This window comes from Macaca nemestrina, chromosome 20, assembly GCF_043159975.1.
Source record: "Macaca nemestrina isolate mMacNem1 chromosome 20, mMacNem.hap1, whole genome shotgun sequence".
NCBI classification, from domain to species: domain Eukaryota; kingdom Metazoa; phylum Chordata; class Mammalia; order Primates; family Cercopithecidae; genus Macaca; species Macaca nemestrina.
The window spans coordinates 19,866,698-19,892,548 of NC_092144.1; the positions used below are offsets into that span (position 1 = coordinate 19,866,698).

The window sequence follows — 25,851 nt, forward strand, 5'->3', positions numbered from 1 at the left end:
GTATTTTTGTTGTATGTTTTTGTTACATTTACATGTCCATAAAAAATTAGGGTCTTTGGGCCAGGCATGGTGGCCAGTGCGCCAAAGTGCGGTAATCCCAGCACTTTGGGAGGCTGAAGTGGACGCATCACCTGAGGTCAGGAGTTCAAGACCAGACTGGCTAACATGGCAAAACCCCATCTCTACTAAAAATACAAAAATTGGCTGGGCATGGTGGCGCGTGCCTGTAATCCCAGCTACTTTGGAGACTGGGGCAGGAGAACAGCTTGAGCCTGGGAGACAGAGGTTGCAGTGAGCCGAGATCATGCCATTGCACTCCATCCTGGGCTACAGAATGAGACTCCGTCTCAAAAAAAAAAAAAAATTAGGGCCTTTGTTCTTTTGCTTTGCCATCTTGTTTATGTAGTTTGTATAATTTTATGGGTTACATTTGTAAAGCATATTCATCTGAGTCTAGTAAATGGAGTAATTTGTTATTTTTATTTCTTTCAGTTATATATTCTCATTTTGCCCAAGACCTTTGGCCAGAGCAGGGCATAAAAGATTCTTTCCAAGAAGTCATATTGAGAAGATATGGAAAAGGTGGACATGAAGATTTACAGTTAAGAACAGACTGTAAAAGTGTGGATGAGTGTAATCTGCACAAAGAATGTTACAATGAACTAAACCAGTGTTTGACAACTACCCAGAGTGAAATATTTCAATGTGATAAATATGTGAACGTCTTTTATACATTTTCAAATTCAAATATACATAAGATAAGACATACAGGAAAGAAGCCTTTCAAATGTAAAAAATGTGACAAATCGTTTTGCATGCTTTTACACCTAACTCAACATAAAAGAATTCATATTAGGGAAAATTCTTACCAATGTGAAGAATGTGGTAAAGTCTTTAACTGGTTCTCAACCCTTACTAGACACAGAAGAATTCATACTGGAGAGAAACCCTACAAATGTGAAGAATGTGGCAAAGCTTTTAAGCAGTCCTCAACCCTTACTACACATAAGATAATTCATACTGGAGAGAAACCCTACAGATGTGAAGAATGTGGCAAAACCTTTAACCGGTCTTCACACCTTACTACACATAAAAGAATTCATACTGGAGAGAAACCCTACAGATGTGAAGAATGTGGCAGAGCTTTTAACCGGTCCTCACACCTTACTACACATAAGATTATTCATACTGGTGAGAAACCCTACAAATGTGAAGAATGTGGCAAAGCTTTTAACCAATCCTCAACCCTTACTACACATAAGATAATTCATGCTGGAGAGAAACCTTACAAATGTGAAGAATGTGGCAAAGCTTTTTACCGATTCTCATACCTTACTAAACATAAGATAATTCATACCGGAGAGAAGTTCTACAAATGTGAAGAATGTGGCAAAGGCTTTAATTGGTCCTCGACCCTTACTAAACATAAAAGAATTCATACTGGAGAGAAACCCTACAAATGTGAACAATGTGGCAAAGCTTTTAATGAGTCCTCAAACCTTACTGCACATAAGATAATTCATACTGGAGAGAAACCCTACAAATGTGAAGAATGTGGCAAAGCCTTTAACCGGTCCCCAAAACTTACTGCACATAAGGTAATTCATTCTGGAGAGAAACCCTACAAATGTGAAAAATGTGGCAAAGCTTTTAACCAATTCTCAAACCTTACTAAACATAAGATAACTCATATTGGAGATACATCTTACACATATCTAGAATGTGATAAAGCCTTTAGCCAGTCTTCAACTCTTACTAAACATAAAGTAATTCATACCGGAGAGAAACCCTACAACTGTGAAGAATACAGCAAAACTTTCAACCAGTCCTCAAACCTTATTGAACAAAGTAATTCATACTGGAGAGAAACGCTACAAATGTGAAGATGTGGCAAAGCCTTTAACCAGTCCTGAATTCTTACTAAACATAAGAAAATTCATACTGAAGAGGAACCCTATGAATGTGAAGAATATGGCAAAGCCTTCAACGAAGTCCTCAATTCTTACCAGACATAAAATAATTCATGGGCTGGGTATAGTGGCTCACGCCTGTAATCCCAGCACTTTGGGAGGCTGAGACGGGTGAATCACATGAGGTCGAGTGTTCGAGACCAGCCTGACCAACATGGTGAAATCCCGTCTCTACTAAAAATACAAAATTAGCCAGGCGTGGTGGTGCATGCCTGTAATCCCAGCTACTTGGGAGGCTGAGGCAGAAGAATTGCTTGAACCCGGGAGGCAGAGGTTGCAGTGAGCCGAGATCGTGCCATTGCACTCCAGCCTGGGCAACAAGAGTAAAGAGTAACACTCTGTCTCAGGAAGAAAAAAAAAAAAGATAATTCATACTGAAAAGAAACTCTACAAACTTGAAAGATGTGACAGTGCTTTTGACAACAACTAAAACTTTTTTAAACATAAAAAATCATACTGGTGAGAAATCCTAGAAATGTAAAGAATGTGACAAAGCCTTTAAATGGTTGTCACACTTGATTATAGGTAAGATAGTTCATGCTGAAGAAAACTACAAGTGTGAACAATGGCAAAACTTTTAACGAATGCTCACACCTTATTGCACAGGAGAGCATTTATACTTGAGAAAAATTGTACAAATATAAAGACCATGAAAAAGCCATTAATATCTATTCACATCTTACCACTGGAGAGTTCATACTTAATAAAAGGAATATAAGTGCAATTACCATCAAAAGATCTTTCAGGAAATACAAACCTTTAAAGTGAAGAAGGTATTTATTTTGAAGATGAACATTACAAATGTGAAGAGGGTTGTAGTACCTTTATTTGTATCACAGATTTTATTGTACATATTTTGTACTAGAAGAAGACTCTGAAGTAGTTGCTCAAAGTTTGTTCAACATCAGGGAATTTATATTGAAGAAAAACCTTGCAAATTTAATAAATTTTAAACACTTTTTCAAAAAGTACAGCTTAGAAGACACCAGAGTTCATACTAAAATATATTTTTGCAGATGCAGTAAAAATGAAAATATTTAACCAAAATTAAATCTGTATAAATGTCAGAGAATTTACAGTACAAATATATAAGGCACTGACACTTCAGATATACTAAATCAGAGTGCTGAGTATAGAAAATAAAACTAAAGTTGGGGCCGGATGCAGTGGCTCACATCTGTAATCCAGCACTTTGGGCGGCTGAGGTGGGTGAATCACCTGAGGCCAGGAGTTTGAGACCAGCCTGACCAACATGGAGAAACCGCGGCTCTCCTAAAAATACAAAATTAGCCACGTAGGGTGGTGTATGCCTTGTAATTCCAGCTACTCGGGAGGCTGAGGCAGGAGAATTGCTTGAACCTGGGAGGTGGAGGTTGTGGTGAGCCGAGATTGCGCCACTGCACTCCAGCCTGGGCAACAAGAGCGTAACTCTGTCTCAAAAAAAAGGAAAAAAAAAGCAACAACTAAAGTTGGTAGAAAAATTATTTGTATGTAACTTTAAAAGGAGTAGGAAGGGTTTTTTGCAGAGTTATTATGTTCAAAGTATACTTTATTTCTTGAAGAAATTACAGATTTTTTGTAAATAATGATGTAATTCAACTCTCAAAATATTTCCTACTGTTTATTTTGGTTGTATTCACGTGTGAAAGCATGTGATCAGTTACTGCTGCATTAAAAACGTGAGAGTCTTTTTTATTAAGTGGCCATTATGATCTTCTCTATGAAAGAGTAAGGACATGAAAATGTAAGATGCATGATGAAAAATTAAGTGAAGTGGCTCTTTGTGGTTAACTTATATTGAATGATGCATTAGGTAGGTGTTCACAGTAATATGATTTTGCATTATGAGAAGAAAACATTTTTAATTTTACTTAAAATTAAATGAAAATAAATTAGTATATTATTGTACTAATTGTACTTTTGTATAATAAAATCCAGTATATTTTAAAAATGTTAGATTATGTGTGAAGTTAATATTTTAATCCAATATTTTTAACATGTTAAATACTATTGTGCATTTAATGAAGTGTTATTATGCCACGAACCTTAACCTGTTCCACTTTACTTAAGGGTATAGATGAAAGATCACAACAATAAGGGGCCAGGCGCAGTGGTTCACGCCTGTAATCCCAGCACTTTGGGAGGCCAAGGCGGATGAATTACGAGGTCAGGAGTTCGAGACCAGCCTGGCCAACATGGTGAAACCCTGTCTCTACTAAAAATACGAAAATTAGCCTGTCGTGGTGGCTGGTGCCTGTAATCCCAGCTACTTGGGAGGCTGAGGCAGAAGAATAGCTTAAAACCATAAGACAGAGGTTGCAGTGAGCTGAGATCGTGCCACTGCGCCTGGATTAACATCTCAAGTTATCTCTTTTGTCAGTGGGTTTAAACCACAAATTAGTTAAAGAATATTGTTTCTGTAGGTTAAATTTTTCTTTTTCAATCATTTCAATTTATTTTTAAAATTTTTTGTGGGTACCTAATATGAGTATATATTTATGCCATATTTATGCATATTTTGATGCAGGAGTAAAATATATAATCACATCAGGGCAAATGGGGTATCCATCACCTCTAGCATTTATCCTTTGTATTACAAACAATCCAATTCTACACTTTTAGTTATTTTAAAATGCACAATTGTTATTGGTCACAGAGTTATTTTTATGGTCATAATAAAAAATATGCAAGTATAAAATCATACATTTCTGAGTCCTAAATAAATATTAAATTTTTCTTACATATATTTTTGAACATGTGGCCTGTCTGCCTGCAAACACATACAGACTTTTAGTTTTGATTTACATAGAGTTAAATATATATTAGTCTAAAGATAAACCTTAGCTGTAAGAAAACTATGGAGTATGAGTTTGTACCCATTTTCAGAAAAAAAAGCAATATAGGAACAAAGCAAGTCATTTTAACAAGGTGGCTACTAGAAAACTAAAAACCTCAAAAACGCCAAAAGCAAACGTATACTCTCTACTTTGTATTGAATTTATTACTGTATAATCTATGCCTTATGCTTCCAAATCTCCCGATGCAAATTATCTGTTTATACTTGCCTGGTACTCATGACAGACCTCTAATTTTTTTGTGTTTTTTATATTTTATAGTTTATGAAATATTCATTATATGAGCTGGAATGTGACTATAAGAATAATTTTTATGAAATGTAGTCCATGCAAAATAATTTTTATATGTAATTCCACAATTAGTATTTTGTTACATTTTATTTAGTTAGAACACTCCATTTTGTTTTCAATTGGAGAACTGTATATAAGCTTACTATTCTTTAGTTATTGTTCTTTTTGCTTTTTATAATTGATATAAGTAAATTTATTTATGGAGTCAAATTGTTCAGGTAAATACAAGGGAAGCTTAGTAAGTCATGAAGATGTTTTTATATGTAAATGTGGAAAGCATATATAGCAGTTCTTGCTGTGTAACATGCTCCAGAAAAAGCCATAAACATTTCTGCTAAAGTTGGTTTGTAACTTCAAGTCAGAGATAGAAAATAGTGGTGAAGAAATAAAACTGATTTTTTATGTGGAGAGGACACTTTTTCCAGGCTGCAAAGCTGAGTGTTGCTGGAATTTAAAAAAAAAAAAAAAAAATGTAGCCGGGCATGGTGGCTCACACCTACAATCCCAGCACTTTGGGAGGCTAAGACAAGTTGGTCAGGAGTTCAAGACCAGCCTGGCCAAGATGGTGAGACCCCCGTCTCTACTAAAAATACAAAAGTTACCCGGGCATGGTGGTGGGTGCCTGTAATCCCAGCTATTTTGGGGGCTGAGGCAGAGAATCACTTGAACCCGGGAGGTGGAGGTTGCAGTGAGCCGAGATTGCACCACTGTACTCCAGCCTGGGCGACAGAACGAGACTCTGCCTTTAAAAAAAAAAAAAAAAAAAAAAGCTGGCCTGGTGCGGTGGCTCACACCTGTAATCGCAGCATTTTGGGAGGTCGAGGTGGGCGGATCACAAGGTCAGGAGATGGAGACCATCCTGGCTAACACAGTGAAACCCTGTTTCTACTAAAAATACAAAAAATTAACTGGGCATGGTAGAGGGGGCCTGTAGTTCCAGCTACTCTAGTTGCAGCTACTCGGGAGGCTGAGGCAGGAGAATGGCGTGAACACGGGAGGCAGAGGTTGCAGTGAACCGAGATCACGCCACTGCTCTCCAGCCTGGGCGACAGAGAGATTCCGTCTCTGGCTCCGTCTCAAAAAAAAAAAAAAAAATGCTGCTTTCATTTTCTTCAGATTTGTTCGTATTATGTGTATTCCAGCTATGTATGCATCACAGCCCTTATTTTTCTATGTTGTGGCTACAGTTTTCTCATTGTTGTCTTCATGCCGTTTCATTTCACATGGTACCTTGTAGATTTTGATGAGAAACTTGGTATTTTTTAATGCCCTGAAAAAATGTTTTTGTTTTCTATTTCTTTAAGATGGAGTTTAGGCCGGGCGCAGTGGCTCACGCCTGTAATCCTAGCACTTTGGGAGGCCGAGGCAGGCAGATCACAAGGTCATGGAGACCATCCTGGCTAACAAGGTGAAACCCCGTCTCTACTAAAAATACAAAAACAAAATTAGCCGGGCGTAGTGGCGGGGGCCTGTAATCCCAGCTACTCAGGAGGCTGAGGCCGGAGAATGACGTGAACCCGGGAGGCGGAGCTTACAGTGAGCCGAGATCGCACCACTGCACTCCAGCCTGGGCGACAAAGCGAGACTCCGTCTCAAAAAAAAAAAAAAAAAAGGATGGAGTTTCACTCTTGTTGCCAAGGCTGGAGTGCAATGGTGCAATCTCAGCTCCCTGCAACCTCTGCCTCCTGGGTTCAAGTGATTCTCCTGCCTCAGCCTCCTAAATCGCTGGGGTTACAGGTATGCGCCACCACGTCCAGCTAGTTTTGTAGTTTCAGTGGAGATGGGGTTTCACCCTGTTGATCAGGCTTGTCTTGTTTTTTTTTTTTTTTTTTTTTTTTTTCCCCCGAGACGGAGTCTCGCGCTGTCACCCAGGCTGGAGTGTAGTGGTCGGATCTTGGCTCACTGCACGCTCCGCCTCCCGGGTTTACGCCATTCTCCTGCCTCAGCCTCCCGAGTAGCTGGGACTACAGGCGCCCGCCACCACTCCCGGCTAGTTTTTTTTGTATAGTAGAGACGGGGTTTCACCGTGTTAGCCAGGATGGTCTCGATCTCCTGACCTTGTGATCCACCCGTCTCGGCCTCCCAAAGTGCTGGGATTACAGGCTTGAGCCACTGTGCCCGGCGGATCAGGCTTGTCTTGAACTTCTGACCTCAGGTGATCCACCCACCTCGGCCTCCCAAAGTGCTGGGATTACAGGTGTGAGCCAAAAGTGGGTTTAACTGGAGAGTCTGCTTATCAATATAACTTTCAGATCAGTGAATTAAGATAAAGGCATACACTGTCCACAGGTGAGAGAATTAAATCAGTTGCATGGGTTTCGTTTGTTTGTAAAAGGAAAATCTTACTACATTGTTATACAAAGTGTGGCAAATATAAAATTTGCTAGAAAATATACCTTAAAATGTATTTATTTATTTATTTATTTTCAAGAAGGAGTCTCACTCTACAGCCCAGGCTGGAGTGCAGTGGCACAATCTCGGTTCACTGCAACCTCTGCCTCCCAGGTTCAAGCGATTCTCCTGCCTCAGCCTCCTGAGTAGTTGGGATTACAGGTGCTCACCACCACGCCTGGCTATTTTTGTATTTTAAGTAGAGATGGGGTTTCACCATGTTGGCCAGGCTGGTCTCGAACTCCTGACCTCGTGATCCACCCACCTTGGCCTCCCATAGTGCTGGGATTACAGGCGTTAGCCACGGCACCCAGACTTTATTTTTTATTTTATTTTATTTATTTATTTATTTTTGTGATGGAGTTTTGCTCCTGTTGCCCAGGTTGGAGTGCAATAGTGTGATCTCGGCTTCGCAACCTCCACCTCCCGAGTTCAAGGGATTCTCCTGCCTCAGCCTTCCCGAGTAGCTGGGATTACAATGCGCCATCCACGCCCTGCTAATTTTATATTTTTAGTAGAGACAGAGTTTCTCCATGTTGGTCAGGCCGGTCTTGAACTCCTGACCTCAGGTGATCCGTCCTCCTCGGCCTCCCAAAATGCTGGGATTACAAGCATGAGCCACTGCACCTGGCAAAAATTAAATTTTTACGAGAGTTAATGGTAAGTGAGCAATTTTATACGTAATTCTCTTTGATATAGCATGACTTATGTTTCCACGCAGAATCTTCTATTTTTAAGTGTAAACGTTAAAGTTTGCAAAATAGTAAAATGACCTCTGTGAATTTGCAATTTGGAGGAATATTTTTTTTCTATGCTGATATTGCAATTTGGAGGAATTTCTCACTCTTATTTTGTATAATTTTTTATTTTATTTTATTTTATTTATTTATTTTTTTTTTTTTGAGATGGAGTCTCGCTCTGTCACCCAGGCTGGAGTGCAGTGGCCGGATCTCAGCTCACTGCAAGCTCCGCCTCCCGGGTTTATGCCATTCTCCTGCCTCAGCCTCCCGAGTAGCTGGGACTACAGGCGCCCGCCACCTCGCCCGGCTAATTTTTTTTTTGTATTTTTTAGTAGAGACGGGGTTTCACCGTGTTAGCCAGGATGGTCTCGATCTCCTGACCTCGTGATCCACCCATCTGGGCCTCCCAAAGTGCTGGGATTACAGGCTTGAGCCACCGTGCCCGGCCCTGTATAATTTTTTAAATGGGTGAAGTTCAGTCTTCAGTTTTTATTTTTAGTCACCTAACTGTAGCCAACTCCTCAGTCATTTTCTCTGGATAACTTTTGGAGGTCCTGACAGCTTTTGGATTAAAACATTTACTGTTAGTTTGCATGCAAACTAGTTATACGGTGTTCACAGAGTGGCCAGTTATGTGAGCATAGGCAACACCTGCCCCCTTAGTGTCTTTCATACCATTACCATCATCACCAGAAACTCCAAGTGCCCCAAGCTTAAAGCCAAAATCCTGAAGTACATCGGCTCCTGCCTTGCAATGTGCTGGGTCCAGAACATGCTGGTAAAATATCAGACTTCCTGGCCGGACGTGGTGGCTCAGGCCTGTAATCCTAGCACTTTGGGAGGCTGAGGCTGGCGGATCACAAGGTCAGGAGTTCGAGACCAGCCTAGTCAATGTAGTGAAACCCCATCTCTACTAAAAATACAAAAACATTAGGCAGTGTGGTAGCGCACACCTGTAATCCCAGCTACTCATGAGGCTGAGGCAGGAGAATCACTTGAACCTGGGAGGTGGAGGTTGCAGTGAGCCGAGACGGAGCCACTACACTCCAGCCCAGGCGACAGTGGGAGACTTCCGACCTCAGGTGATCCACCCCTGGCCTCCCAAAGTGCTGGGATTACAGGCGTGAGCCACCGTGCCCGGCCTTGAACTGTTGATTCTATATTTTGTCTATTATGAAGAGTGCTGCAAACAACATAGAAGTGCAAATGTTCTTCATTAGGCATTATTTGTTTTGGACACACATCCAGTGGTGCAATTGCTGTGTTACATGGTAGTTTGATTGTAAGTTTTTTGAGAAATCTCTATTTCATTTTTCATAATAGCTGTCTTCATTTACATTCAAACCAACAGTATGCAAGCATTCCCTTTTCTTCACATCTTTCCCAGCACTTTATTCTTTTTCTTTTTAATAAGAGTCATATTACAGGAGTGACTTGATATCTCATATTGTTTTTTGGCTTGTCTTTCCCTGATCATAATTGACATTGAGCATTTTTAAATATTTCTGTTGGCCATATCTATGTCTTTTCTTGAAAAAGACTTATTTAAGCCTTTTGCTTATTTTATTTGTTTTTTGTTGTAGTCATTTGAGTTTCTTATATATTTTTAATATTAACTCCTTGTCACATGTACGATTTGCAAATACTTTCTCTCATTACTTAGTTGTCTCATCCTGTTGATTGTACCATATTCTGTGCAGAAGCTTTATAATTTGAAGTAATTTGACTAATCTATTTTTTCTTCTATTCCCTGGGATTTTGAGGTTAAATAAAACTCACTGCCCAGAACAATGTTATGGGGATTTCACTCTATTTTTTGGTAGTAGTTTCAGGCCTTACATTTAAGTATCTAATTTATTTTCAGTTGATTTTTTTATATGGTGTGAGATAAGGATCTCATTTTACTGTGCTGCCTGTGGATATAGTTTTCTGAACACCATTTATTGAAGATACTGTTCTTTCCTTAAGAAATCATCATTTTTATTTAAAATCAGCTAGCTGTAAATACACAGATGTATTTCTGGTCTCTCTTTTTCTGCTCAGTTGGCCTATATGTCTGCTTTTATTCAGTACCATACTGTTTTAGTTACTATAGCTTTGTGGTACATTTCAAAGTCAAGTAGAGGGATATCTTCACTTTTTTTTCTTTTAATTGCTTTGGCTATTCGGATCTTTTATGGTACCATACAAATTTTAGATATACATTTTTAAATTTCTTTTTTTTTTTGAAACAAAGTCTCACTCTGTCGCCCAAGTTGGAGTGCAGTGGTGTGATTTCGGCTCACTGCAACCTCCACCTCCTGGGTTCAAGTGTTTCTCCTGCCTCAGCCTCCTGAGTACCTTGGACTACAGGCCCAACAGGTGCACACCGTCATGCCCAGCTAACTTTTGTATTTTTAGTACAGATGGGGTTTCACGACTGGTCAGACTGGTCTCAAACTCCTTATCTTGTGATCTGCCTGCCTCGGCCTCCCAAAGTGCTGGGATTACAGGCGTAAGCTGCCATGCTCAACCTACTGTTTAAATTTTCTATGAAGTATGTCACTGGTATTTTGATAGAGGTTGCATTATATCTGTAGATCATTTTGCATAATACAGATATTTAATTACTAATAATGCCAATTCACAAATGAATAATATTATTTTATTTGTATATTACTTAATTTCTTTCATGTTCTTTAGAGTATAATGTAAGATGTTTCAACTTTTTGGTTATATTTATTTCAGAGCATAGTTACTAAAGTTATTTTAGATGGAATTGTTTTTAATTTCATTTTGAGATAGTTATTGTATAGAAATGCTACTTAGTAGCTTATTTATTCTGAAAGTTTAATAACTTTGTTTATTAGTTCTAATAGTTTTTTGTAAAGACTTAGGCTTTTCTATACTTCAGATATTGTATAGAAATAAAAGATTATTATAAAGGGATAATTTAAATTCCTTTTTTCCAAGCTGGATGCTTTTGATTTTACTCTCTAATTTCTTTGTCTTGGACATTTAGTAATATGTTTAGTAAGACTCACTAGAGTGGGCATCCTTGTCTTGTTCTAGCTCTTAGAGTAAAAGCTTGCAACATATCCCTGTTTAGCATGTTATTAGCTATGCATTTTTTGGTTATAAGTGGCATTTATTGGCTGAGGTGCAATTGTTCCATACCTATTTTTTTTCAGAGATTCATCATAAGGGAGTGTCAACTTTTGTCAAACTTTTCTTCTGCATCTATTTCTTTCTTTTTGTACTTTGCATCTATTTAAATGTTAAGGTTGTGAAATTACAATAAATCCTACATAGATACAAAAACTCCTCAGAGACTACTATGAAGATCTCTATGCCTGCAAACTAGAAAATTAGGAGAAAATAGATAAAATCCTGGATACTCAAACTTCCAAGATTGAGCCAGGAAGAAACAGAAGTCTTGAACAAAGCAAAAATGTAAAAAAAATTAATTGAATTAGTAATTAAAAAAACTACCAAGTGTGATTCACCATGTAAAGATAATAAAACCAAAAAATGATATGATTAACACAATAGATGCAGAAAAAAGCATTCAAGAAAGTTCAACATTCATGACAATATTCTCCACAAAGTAGGCATTGATGAAACATACCTCAAAATAATAAGCCATCTATGACAAATCCTCAGCTAACATTATACTTAACAAGCAAAAGCTGTACGCATTCTCTATTAGAATAAAAATAAGACAAGAATATCCACTTTATCCCTTCTATTCAACACAGTTCTGGAAGTCCTAGTCAGAGCAATTCAACAAAATAAAGAAATAAAAGGCATCTAAAGCTTGGCGCGGTGGCTCATGCCGGTAATCCCAGCCCTTTGGGAGGCCAAGGCGGGTGGATCACCTGAGGTCAGGAGTTCAAGACCAGACTGACCAACATGGAGAAACCCCATCTCTACTAAAAATACAAAATTAGCCAGGAGTGGTGGCACATGCCTCTAATCCCAGCTACTCAGGAGCCTAAGGCAGGAGAATCGCTTGAACCCAGGAGGCTGAGTTTGCAATGAACGGAGATCACACCATTGCACTCCAGCCTGGGCAACATGAACGAAACTCCGTCCCCCTGACCCCACCCCCGAAGAAAAGTCATCTAAATAGAAAGAGAGGAAGTCAAATAATCTTCACTGATTATATAATTCTCTACCTAGAAAACAAAAGATTTTGGGCCGGGTGCAGTGGCTCATGTCTGTAATACCACACTTTGGGAGGCCGAGGCGTGTAGATCACTTGCGGTCAGGGGTTCAAAACCACCCTGGCCAACATAGCTAAACCCCATCTCTACTAAAAATACAAAAGTAGCCGGGTGTGGTGGTGCATGCCTGAAATCCATGAGAGGCTGAAGCAGGAGAATCACTCGAACCTGGGAGGCAGAGGTTCCAGTGAGCTGGAATCACGTCATTGCACTCCAGCCACTCCAGCCTGGGCAACAAAAGCAAAATTCCATCTAAAAAAAAAAAAAATTTCACCAAAAGACTCCAAAGCTTAATGCATGACTTTAGCAAAGCATCAGGATACAAAATTAATACACACAAGTAGCATTTTTGTACACCAATAACATTCAAAGTCCCGAACAGTTTTATTTATTTATTTATTTATTTTTGAGATGGAGTTTTGCTTTTGTTACCCAGGCTGGAGTACAATGGCACGATCTCGGCTCACTGCAACCTCTGCCTCCCAGGTTCAAGCGATTCTCTGGCCTCAGTCTCCTGAGTAGCTGGGATTACAGGCACGTACCACCACGCCAGGCTAATTATTTGTATTTTTAGTAGAGACGTGGTTTCACCATGGCCAGGCTGGTCTTGAACTCCTGACCTCAGGTGACCCACCCGCCTCGGCCGCCCAGAGTGCTGGGATTACAGGCGTGAGCCACTGTACCCGGCCAAGAACAGTTTTATTTTGAATAACCACAGACAAAAAATAATATACCTACATATACACTAAACCAAAGTAGTAAAATATCTCTACAAGAAGAAGTCCAAAACACTACTGAAAGAAATAAGAGACAATGCAAATAAATAAAAAAGCATTCTATGCTCATGGATTTGAAGAAAATGTAACTAAAATGTCTATGCTGCCTAAAGCAGCCTACAGATTAAGTGGTATTTCTATCAAACTATCAATGACATTTTTTATAGAATTAAAAAAAAGAAGGCCGGACGCAGTGGCTCACACCTGTAATCCTAGCATTTTGGGAGGCCAAGGCGGGCAGATCCCAAGGTTCAAGAGATCGAGACCATCCTGGCCAACATGGTGAAACCCTGTCTCTACTGAAAATAGAAAAATTACCCTCGTGTGGTGGCAGGCGCCTGCAGTCCCAGCTACTTGGGAGGCTGAGGCAGGAGAATCGCTGGAGCCCAGGAGGCGGAGGTCGCAGTGAGCTGAGATTATGCCACTGCACTCCAGCTTGGCGACAGAATCAGACTCCGTCTCAAAAAACAAAACAAAACAAAACAAAACAAAAAAACCGGGTGTGGTGGCTCACACCCGTACTCCAGCACTGTGGGAGGCTGAGGCAGGCAGATCACAAGGTCAGGATATCGAGACCATCCTGGCTAACACAGTGAAACCCCATCTCTACTAAAGCTACAAAAAATTAGCCAGGCATTGGTGGCACACGCCCGTAGTCCCAGCTACTCGGGAGGCTGAGGCAGTAGAATCGCTTGAACCTGGGAGGCGGAAGTTGCAGTGAGCCAAAATTGCCGCCACTGCACACCAGCCTGGGCGACAGAGTAAGATTCTGTCTCAGAAAAATAAAAACAAACAAAAAAACAAAACAAAACAAAAAAACTATTCTAAAATCTATACGGAATAATAAAAGAACCCTAATAGCCAAGGCAACTTTATACAAAATGAATAAACCTGGAGGCCTCCCATTACCTGACTTTAAACTACTACGAGCTACAGTAACCAGTGTAACATGGTTCAGGTACAAAAATATACATATAGACCAATAGAACACAAGAGAGAGCCCTGAAATAAAGCTACATCTTTACAGCCGACTTAGTTTTGACAAAGTCAACAAATAAAGGGGAAATAACTCCCTGTTTAATTAATTGTACTGGGAAGACTGGTTAGTAATATGCACAAGAAAACTGGATGCCTACCTCTTCCCATATAAAAAACGTAACTAAGGCCGGGCACGGTGGCTCAAGCCTGTAATCCCAGCACTTTGGGAGGCCGAGATGGGCGGACCACGAGGTCAGGAGATCAAGACCATCCTGGCTAACACGGTGAAACCCCGTCTCTACTAAAAAATACAAAAAACTAGCCGGGCGAGGTGGCGGGCGCCTGTAGTCCCAGCTACTCGGGAGGCTGAGGCAGGAGAATGGCGTAAACCTGGGAGGCGGAGCTTGCAGTGAGCTGAGATCCGGCCACTGCACTCCAGCCTGGGTGACAGAGCCAGACTCCATCTCAAAAAACAACAACAACAACAACAACAACAACAACCAAAAAAACGTAACTAAAGACATATTAAAGACTTACCTGTGAGTCTTCAAGCTACAAAAATTCAAGAACACCTAGAAAGTACTCTTCTAGACACTGGCCTCTGGAAAAAAAAAAATAAAGAAACCTTAAAACTAATAAAGGTGAGTGCAACAAACATAAAAATCAAAAATTGGCATCTAAACTAAAGAGCTTCTGCAAAGAAATAGAAACTATCAACAAAGTGAACAGACAAGCTACAATATGAAATAAAAGATTTGCAAACTGCATACAATGAAAGATTAATATATAGAATCTATAAGAAATAGTCGGGCGCGGTGGCTCACGCCTGTAATCCTAGCACTTTGGGAGGCTGAGGCGGGTGGATCACCTCAGGTCAGGAGTTCAAGACCAACCTGGCCAACATGGTGAAACCCCATCTCTACTAAAAGAAAAATACAAAAATTAGCCAGGCATGGTGACGCATGCCTGTAATCCCAGCTACTTGGGAGGCTGAGGCAGGAAAATAATTTGAACCCCAGGAGGTGGAGGTTGCAGTGAGCCAAGATCGCGCCACAGCACTCCAGACTAGGCAACAAGAATGAAACTCTGTCTCAAAGAAAGAAAGAAAGAAAGATATTTAATAAGAAAAAGGGCGACAAATGATATGAATATGCATCTCCAAAAGGAAGACATGAGAGCTGCCAATAAACATGCAAAAATTGCTCAACATCCCTAATCATCAGAGAGACGTAAATCGAAGTGACAATGGGATACCATTTCACAGCAGTTAGAATGTCTGTTATTAAAATGTCATTGGCTGGGCGCAGTGACTAATGCCTGTATTCTCAGCACTTTGGGAGGCCAATGCGGGTGGATCACCTGAGGTCAGGAGTTGGAGACCAGCATGGACAACATGGCAAAACCCGTCTCTAATAAAAATACAAAAATTAGCCAGCTTGGTGGTGAGCACCTGTAGTCCCAGCTACTTGGGAGGCTGAGGCAAGAGAATCACTTGAACCTGGGAGGCGGAGGTTGCAGTGAGCTGAGATCACACCACTGCACTCCAGCCTGGGTGACAAAGCGAGACTCTGTCTCAAAAAAATAATAAGAATAAATTTAAAAATTGAAAATGTTGAAGTTGTAAAGAAAAGGGAATCTTTATACACTGTTGGTAAAAATGCAAATTAATTTAGCCTCTCTAAAAAACAGTTTGGAGATTTCTGAAAAAAACTAAAAATAGAGCTGCCATTTGACCCATACGCCTCATTACTGGGTATCTACCCGAAGGAGAATAAATTATTTTTCTAAAAAGACACCTGCAGTCGGCTAGGCACAGTGGCTCACACCTGTAATCCCAGCACTTTGGGAGGCCAAGGCGGGTGGATCACGAGGTCAGCAGTTAGAGACCAGCCTGGCCAACATGGTGAAACCCCGTCTCTACTAAAACTACAACATTAGCCAGGTGTGGTGGCAGGCGCCTGTAATCCCAGCTACTCGGGAGGCTGAGGCAGGAGAACTGCTTGAACCTGGGAGGAGGAGGAGGTTGCAGTGAGCCGAGACCGCACCATTGCACTCCAGCCTGGGCGACAGAGCGAGACTCCGTCTCAAAAAAAAAAAAAAAAAAAAAAAAAATACACTGCAATCAGATCTTTATTGCATCACTATTCACAATAAAAAAGACACAAAATAAACCAGGTACTCATGAAACTTACATTGAATAAAGAAAATGAGGTCCTTATACACCTTGCAATACTATGCAGCCACATTAAAAAAAAGAAGTAATGTCCTTTGCAGCAACATGAATGCAACAAATGGTCATTATTATAAGCAAATTAACACAGATCAGGAAAACAAATACTGCATGTTCTCACACGTGAGAGGTAAACACTGGATGCACATGGAAACAAAGATGGGAACCATAAACACTGGGAATTCTAAAAATAAGAAAGAAGGAAGGGAAAACAAGCACTGAAAAGCTACGTATCTACAAAATTAGCTGAGCATGGTGGCACATGCCTGTAATCCCAGCTACTTGAGAGACTGAGGCAGGAAAATCGCTTGAACCCGGGAGGCGGACGTTGCAGTGAGCCGAGATCGTGCCATTGCACTCCAGCCTGGGCAACAAGAGCGAAACTCCATCTCAATAAAAAAAAAGAAAGAAAGAAAGAAAGAAAAACTATGTATCAGGTATAATGTACATATGTACATAACTTGGGCAATGGGATTATTAAGTGCCTAAATGTCTGCATCATGCAGTATAACTATGTGACAAATCTGCACACATACCCTCAAATCTAAAATAAAAATAATAAAATGCTTTGGGCTATAATATGTCACATTTTTCTAGCTGGAATTGGGGTGAAAGACACGGAATTATATCCCCTTTGGGCACAGGGTGAATGTTTCTATTCCAGGTCTCCCCAAATTTTATGAGCTAACATCTGTAAAAGCTCTTGGCCTATAGTCCAAGGTTTTCTTCCCAAGTATGCAGTTAAAATAAATGACTCTACATCTTTATTTTTTATTAACTGTACATTAGACTATAGAGTTAATTTGTCACTCTACTCTTTAGGGAATAAATATTAGTATACAACCTGTATTGCTTTAATAAAGAAATTATTTCTTTAGTTTTGATTCTTCAGGATATGATTCAATTCCCTGGTGAATCAAAACTGAGAAGAGAATAACTTACTTGCTAAGGTAATGGATGTAGGGGAGCCTCATGACTTTTGACCAACATCTCTCCTCCACCACCAGCCCCAGGCAATCATCATTCTACACTTTGCTTTTATTAGTTTGAATTTTTTAATATTCTACATAGAAATGGGATAATGTAGCCGGGTGTGGTGACTCACATCTGTAATCCCAGTTACTTGGGAGGCTGAGGCTGGAGAATCGCTTGAACCCTGGGAGGTGGACATTGCAGTGAGCCAAGATGGGGCCACTGCACTCCAACCTGGGCGACAGAGAGAGACTCCATCTCAAAAACAAAAAAAAAAAAAAGAAAGAAAAGGGCCGGGCGAGGTGGCTCAAGCCTGTAATCCCAGCACTTTGCGAGGCCAAGACGGGCGGATCACGAGGTCAGGAGATCGAGACCATCCTGGCTAACACGGTGAAACCCCGTCTCTACTAAAAATACAAAAACTTAGCCGGGCGAGGTGGCAGGCGCCTGTAGTCCCAGCTACTCGGGAGGCTGAGGCAGGAGAATGGCGTGAACCCGGGAGGCGGAGCTTGCAGTGAGCTGAGATCCGGCCACTGCACTCCAGCCTGGGTGACAGAGCGAGACTCCGTCTCAAAAAAAAAAAAAAAAAAAAAGAAAAGAAAGAGAGAAAACAAAACAAAAAACTACAAGTACATAAACAACAAGGCACTTAACATGATCTTCATCAGAATTTGTGGGGGCCCCACAGATGTAACTTCCTGTTGGGGGTCTGGGTGGAGCTAGTTGTTTTAAGTTTCTGTGCTCCCCACTCATCCTCATGGAAACTGTGAAACTGTGGTGGAAATTTAAAAGGTAAGGTGAAACATGATGATGGCAAGAAAGCCGAAGCTCTTAATAATAAATATTTTTAAAAATAATAATGCCGGCCGGGCGCGGTGGCTCAAGCCTGTAATCCCAGCACTTTGGGAGGCCGAGACGGGCGGATCACGAGGTCAGGAGATCGAGACCATCCTGGCTAACAGGGTGAAACCCCGTCTCTACTAAAAAATACAAAAAGCTAGCCAGGCGAGGTGGCGGGCGCCTGTAGTCTCAGCTACTCGGGAGGCTGAGGCAGGAGAATGGCATGAACCCGGGAGGCGGAGCTTGCAGTGAGCTGAGATCCGGCCACTGCACTCCAGCCTGGGCGACAGAGCGAGACTCCATCTCAAAAAAAAAATAATAATAATAATGCCATAAAAGAGTAAGGTGGCTAAATTACTTGCTGTAAACAAACTCACAATTTGAAAATAAAATTAATTTTTTGCCCATTTCAAAATACTTTAACAGGAGTTTCTGAATGTGTCTGCTAGGTCTAATTGGTATATTAAAGCCAACAATTTTTTTTTTTTTTTTTTTTTTTTTTTTGAGGCACAGTCTCACTCTGTCTCCCAGGCTAAAGTGCAGTGGTGTGATCTTGGCTCACCGCAACATCCATCTCCCAGATTCAAGTGACTATTGTGCCTCAGCCTCCCGAGTATCTGGGATTACAAATGTGTGCCACCACACCTGGCTGATTTTTGTATTTTTAGTAGAGATGAGGTTTCACCATGTTGGCAAGGCTGGTCTGGAACAGCTGGCCTCATGTGATCCACCTGCCTCGGTCTCCCAAAGTTCCGGGATTATAGGCATGAGCCATCGTGCCCAGCCCAAGCGAACAGTTCTTATTGAGAACTTTCTACTTCTGCCATTAACTGTCATTTTATGCTTTATATGTTGGGATCTTTGTTAGGTACAAATATATTTATAACTGTCATATTATCTTGATAGATTTACAATTTTTTCAATATAAAATGTTGTCATTTGTCAGTTAGTTACAACACTTTTGTCTTAACACCTTTATTTTCTAAGTGTAGCCACCCCAGCTCTCTTTTGGTTACTATTTGTATGAAATCTTTTCATCTATCCTTTCATTTTAAAACTATTTGTGAGTTGAGAACTAAAGAGAGTATCTTGTAGATAACATAAATTTCTTGAATCCAGGTGCGGTGGCTCATACCTGTTTTCTCAGTACTTTGGGAGGCTGAGGTGGGCAGATTACCTGAGGTCAGGAGTTCAAGACCAGCCTGGCCAAGATGATGAAACCTCGTCTCTACTAAAAATACAAAAATTAGCCGGGTGTGGTTGCAGGTACCTGTAGTCCCAGGTACTCAGGAGGCTGAGGCAGGAGAATCACTTGAACCCAGAAGGTGAAGGTTGCAGTGAGCCAAGATCACACCACTGCACTCCAGCCTGGGTGACAGAGTGAGACTCCGTCTCAAAAAAAAAAAAAAAAAAAAAAAAACAAAAAAAACCCATAATTTTATCTTCAATTTATTTTATACTCCCTTTCTCTATTAATATTTTCTATTTGCAGCGTATTTAGGATAGGTAATTTAGACTTTTTCTAGGCTTTCTAATGCCTAGGCTTCCTCTAGGACTTTTTCTGTTCATATCTGTTACTTATTCATAGGCCATATTTTCTTATTTCTCTGCATGCCTGGTTATCTTATTGTTGCTGAAAACTGGACATTGTTCTACTATAATGTAAAAACCATAAAATCACATGTACTCTTATCCTTTGGGTTTTTGTTGCTGCTTACTTTAACTTGTAGTTTTGTGTTTAGTTTTCAAAATTATTATTATTATTATTATTTGAGATGGAGTCTCGCTCTGTCGCTCAGCCTGGAGTGCAGTGGCGTGATCTCGGCTCACTGCAACCTCCGCCTCTTGGGTTCAAGCAATTCCCTGCCTAAGGCTCCCGAGTAGCTGGGATTACAGGCATCTGCTACCACGCCTGGCTAATTTTTGTATTTTTAGTAGAGATGGTGTTTCATCATCTTGGCCAGGCTGACCTTGGACCCTTGGCCTCGTGATTAACCTGCCTCAGCCTCCCAAAGTGCTGGGATTACAGGCTAAAAGTTACTTTTTAAAAATACTGTTTTTTGTTGTGTTTGGCAATAAAAATCTGTTTCTTTAGCTTAATGTGAACTAGTGATTTGAAAGAGATTTACCTCAAATGCCTGCTCACCTCAAATGTACATTTCATAATTCTTGCAGCTGGGATTACACAGCCAGGAAGATTACAACTTTGCTACTTTCTTCTCTTCTTGCATGTTTGGAGATTGAGGGTAAAGCAGAGATGAGCGAAAACATCTTCTTAGGTCTTTCTGAGCATCTGCCTGGCCCTTGACTGACCCTGAACATGCTTATGAGCTTCTCGATTCTTAGAAATATGTGGACAATTTTCAAAGCCCTAATCCTACAAGCACCTCACTCCTCAGTTTTTTCTCATATATACTAACTACATGACTTTTGCTTGCCCAAACTGATATTCTTTTTCCCAGGTATAGTTAATTTGTCCTTAAATATTTTTGCCAAAAATTAGGTTATTGATTCTAAATTGTTTATGTTTTATGTAGGTATTTATTGCTATTAATTTCTCTGAACAGTTTGCTGCATCTCATATGTTTGATAGGTTGTGGCTTCATTTTCATTCATTTGAAAATATTTTCAAATTTTGTCTTTTTTCTTTGACACATTAGTTACTTAGAAGTATGTTTTATTTCCACATATTTGTGAGTTTCTCAAACTTTCTGCATTTATTTATTTTTAATTTCCTTCTAGGAAAGTTAAAGAACATACTTTGGATTATGTTTATCCTTTTAATTTATTGATGTTTCCTTGCTCTATGGCCTACCATATGATCTAGCCTAAAGAATAACCTATGAGTACTTCTTTGTTTTGAGATGGAATCTCACTCTGTCACCTGGCTAGAGTGCAGTGGCGCGATCTCGGCTCACTGCAACCTCTGCCTCCTGGGTTCAAACTATTCTCCTGCCTCAGCCTCCCGGGTAGCTGGGATTACAGGCGCCTGCCAGCACGCCTGGCTAATTTTGTATTTTTAGTAGAGACGGGGTTTCATCATCTTGGCCAGGCTGGTCTTGAACTCCCGACCTCAGGTGATCCACCCGCCTCAGCCTCCCAAACTACTGAGATTTACAGGCGTGAGCCACCGCACCCAGCCACCTATGTGTACTTCTAATCTTGAGTGATTTCTATAGAAGGCTATTTATATTTGTTAACAGTGTTGTTCATGTGTTATATTTTCTTGCTGATATTCTGTCTATTTTTTCTATTATTTAAGTTCGGGTATAAAAGTTTCTGATCTGACAATCTCTGCCATTGGATTTAATTATTTAACCCATTCATAGCCAGTGATATTATCAATATAGTTGGATTTACATTGACTATTACACTTTTTTTTTTAGATAGAGTCTTGCTCTGTTGCCCAGGCTGGAGTGCAATGGCACAATCTCGGCTCACTGCAAGCTCTGCCTCCCAAGTTCATACCATTCTCCTGCCTCAGCCTCCTGAGTAGCTGGGACTACAGGTGCCCGCCACTACGCCCTGCTAGTTTTTTGTATTTTTAGTAGAGACAGGGTTTCACTGTGTTAGCCAGGATGGTCTCAATCTCCTGACCTCGTGATCTGCCCGCCTCGGCCTCCCAAAGTGTTGGGATTACAGGTGTGAACCACTGCACCCGGCTTGCTTTTTACTTTTTATTTGTTTCACGTATTTTTCTTTTTTTTTCTCTTCTTTTCTTTCTTTTTTTTTTTATGAGACAAAGTCTCACACTATCACCCAGGCTAGAGTGCAGTGGCATGATCTCCACTCACTGCAACCTCCACCTCTTGGGTTCAAGCATGTCTCCTGCCTCAGCCCCCCGAATACCTGGGATTACAGGCACCCACCACCATGCCTGGCTAATTTTTCTATTTTTAGTAGAGATGGGGTTTCACCATGTTGGCCAGACTGGTCTGGAACTCTTGACCTCAGGTGATCCACCCACATCAGCCTCCCAAAGTGCTGGGATTATAGGCGTGAGCCACCGTGCCCAGCATATTTTTATTCTTCCTTTACTGCTTCCTTTTATATTAGATACGTCCCATGTAATATTTAAATTTCCATAGTGATTGTTTACATAATGCTAAAGGAATCAATTCAAGGAGCATCCAGATTTATAAAACACATTCTTAGAGACCTACAAAGGGACTTAAACAAACTCCCACACAATAATAGTGGGAGACTGTTTATGTTTTTGAAGTTACTTTCTTTTTTTTTTTTTTTTTTTTTTTTTTTTTGAGACGGAGTCTTGCCCTGTCGCCCAGGCTGGAGTGCAATGGCTTGATCTCAGCTCACTGCAACCTCTGCCTCCTGGGTTCAAACAATTTTCCTGTCTCAGCCTCCTGAGTAACTGAGACTACAGGCGCCTGCCACCACGCTCAGCTAATTTTTTTTATTTTTAGTATAGATGGGGTTTCACTATGTTGGCCAGGCTGGTCTTGAACTCCTGACCTCGTGATCTGCCCACCTTGGCCTTCCAAGGTGCTGGGATTACAGGCATGAGCCACTGCACCCAGCTACTTTCGTATTTTCTCTAGGCCTTAAAACATATATCTTAACTTACTGTAATCTGCTTCATGTTTATGTTAACTTAATTCCAATGAGATATAAAAATATTACCTCTAGATGGTTCTTTTACCTTGATTTAGACTGAATTTAGTTTTCATCAAAATGTATATGGTAAGCCCTAACCTGCAATGTGAATTTTTTTTTTTTTTTTTTTTGTATTTTAGTAGAGATGGGGTTTCACCATGTTGGCCAGGATGGTCTTGATCTCCTAACCTCGTGATCCCCCTGCCTCGGCCTCCCAAAGTGCTGGGATTACAGGTGTGAGCTACCGTGCCTGGCAGAAAACAGCAATTTTAGAAAGTGATTAAGGTTAAGTACGTTTAGATGAGTTGGATGGAAAAGCCATGGGCACTCAATGCCAGCTTGTGAAAGCAGCTGCAGGGGCTGTACTCTGCAGAGCCACAGGGGTGGTGCTGCCTAAGACCTTGGGAGCTCACCCCTTGCATCAAAGTGGCATAGATGTGAGACACCAAGACAAAGGAAATTATTTTGGAACTTTAAGATTTAATGACTGCCCTGTTTTGGAGTTTGATAGACCTGGAGCCCTTTTGCTTTGGCAAATTTCTCCCTTTTGGAACAGGAACATTTACCCAATGCCTGCACATCCATTGTATCTTGAAAGTAACTAATTTGTTTTTGATTGTACAGACTCATAGGTGGAAGAGACTGGCCTTGTCTCAGACAAGACTTTAAACTGGACTTTTGAGTTAATGCTGAAATTGGTTAAGAATTTGGGGGACTGATGTGAAGGGGTGATTGTGTTTTGAAATGTGAGAAGGGCATGAGGTTTGGGAGGGGCCGGGGCAGAATGGTATTGTTTGACTCTGTATCCCCACCCAAATCTCATGTCAGATTGTAATTGTATTAACATAGGTAGGGGTCTAGTTGTGTTCTGCATATGATCACACTTAAACTTTATTTTTATTTTTTATTTTTATTTTTTTTGAGACGGAGTGTTGCTCAGTCGCCCAGGCTGGAGTGCGGTGGCGCGATCTCGGCTCACTGCAAGCTCCGCCTCGCCATTCTCCTGCCTCAGCCTCCCGAGTAGCTGGGACTACAGGCGCCCGCCACTACGCCCGGCTAGTTTTTTGTATTTTTAGCAGAGACGGGGTTTCACCATGTTAGCCAGGATGGTATCGATCTCCTGACCTCGTGATCCGCCCGTCTCGGCCTCCCAAAGTGCTGGGATTACAGGCTTGAGCCACCGCACCCGGCCAAACTTTATTTTTAAAACAAAGAAAGATCCAATTTTTAATGATAAATTATTTTGCTTCTAATTTTTTAGTTTGGAGAACCTCTACTATATTTATAATATTTTAGAATTCATGATATCCTAATACATGAGATAATTTAAATACTTTATAATATTTCAAGTATCATTTTGTCTTATTATGAAAATTGCTAATAAATTTTTTCTGGTTATCACAAAACTATCTGAAAATGTCACATTTGCCACTTATCAAATCTTCATAGTTAATAATACTTTACCTGAATGGGGGATTGTAATATGTATTATAATTTTTCATGTTGTCTTAATGTTTTATTATTTTATTTTATTTAAAAAAGCTAAACTTATAAAATTGGTTGTATATTAGTTTAGGTGAAATTGTTTACTGATGAGAGAAAAATAATTTGCAAAATATAGAGACTAGATAATTTTTTATAATAAAAATGTTCTTTATGTTTGGCCCTTACCCTTTTTTGTTGAGATGAAATTTTTGCTCTTGTTGCCCAGGCTGGAGTGCAGTGGCACAATCTTGGCTTACCACAACCTCCACCTCCCAGGTTCAAGCGATTCTCTTGCCTTGGCCCCCTGAGTAGCTGGGATTACAGGCATGTGCCACCACGTGTGGCTAATTTTGTATTTTTAGTAGACACGGGGTTTCTCCATGTTGGTCAGGCTGGTCTTGAACTCCTGACCTCAGGTGATCCACCCGCCTCGGCCTCCCAAAGCGCTGGGATTACAGGGGTGAGCCACTGCGCCCAGCTGCCCTTACCATTTTCTTTGAAAGTTGAAGTTGTAACTCTCTAATTAGAAAATATATTCATAAATGTGACTTGTAAATATTGAAATTTATGTTTGCTTTTTCTTCCATTTAGTAGAAACGTTTTCTAGCATCTACGTTTTTTCAAAATAAAAGCAAGGATGGAATCAGAATAGGTTGAAAACGTATTAACAAAATGATGTTGACAGAGATGATCTATCTGGTCTACCAGGGCATAAGAATTTCAAAAATCATAATCAGTAGAAAACCTCTATGTTCATTAATATTACAGAATATTGCTTGTGTTAAAATCATTTATGTTGGGCTAGCACAGTGGCTCACCCCTGTAATCCCAGCACTTTGAGAGGCCGAGGGAGGCAGATCACGAGGTCAATAAATCGAGACCATCCTGGCCAACATGGTGAAACCCCGTTTCTACTAAAAATACAAAAAAAAAAAAAAAAAAAAATTAGCTGGGCGTGGTAGCGCGCCTGTAGTTCCAGCTACTCTGGAGACTGAGGCAGGAGAATCGCTTGAATCTGGGAGGCAGAGGTTGTGGTGAGCCGAGATGGCGCCACTGCACTGCAGCCTGGGTGACAGAGCAAGACTCTGTCTCAAAAAAAAAAAAAAAAAAAAAAAAAGTACGTTAAAAACTCTGCCTCTCATGCATTTAGTAGAGATAAAGTCAGAGGGCAGAGGCCTCCGCTGATCCTTATCAGGACACCTGAAGTACAAATGATATATTTCTGTTTTCTCTCAAACTCCGTATTGGATACAGTTACTCTGCTTCTAATCAATATTATTACAGTAATGCACAGACACGGGATCATAAAAGAACTTGCAAGCTTATATTTTGCACGTGTGTGCATGAATTTGTAGACAGCTCTGTCATCTTGGCCAGAGTGTAGTGTCACAATTATAGCTCAATCAAACCTCAAAATTCTTAGCTGTCAGCCTCCTAGTAACTGGGACTTCAGGTACACACCATTACAGTGGCTAATTAAAATTGTTTTCTGTAGAAATAGGCT

General features: G+C 40.5%; 1 protein-coding gene across 1 annotated transcript in view; it reads left to right on the top strand.

Annotated features, from left to right (window-relative positions):
* LOC105489704 (zinc finger protein 430) overlaps nt 1-25,851 on the top strand; it is a 114,479-nt gene that overhangs the window by 36,534 nt on the left and 52,094 nt on the right. Inside the window, 3 exon segments of the mRNA XM_071086657.1 lie at nt 493-1,843; nt 1,845-1,882; nt 1,885-1,991. Of these exon segments, the coding sequence (XP_070942758.1) occupies nt 493-1,843; nt 1,845-1,882; nt 1,885-1,991 (1,496 nt within the window).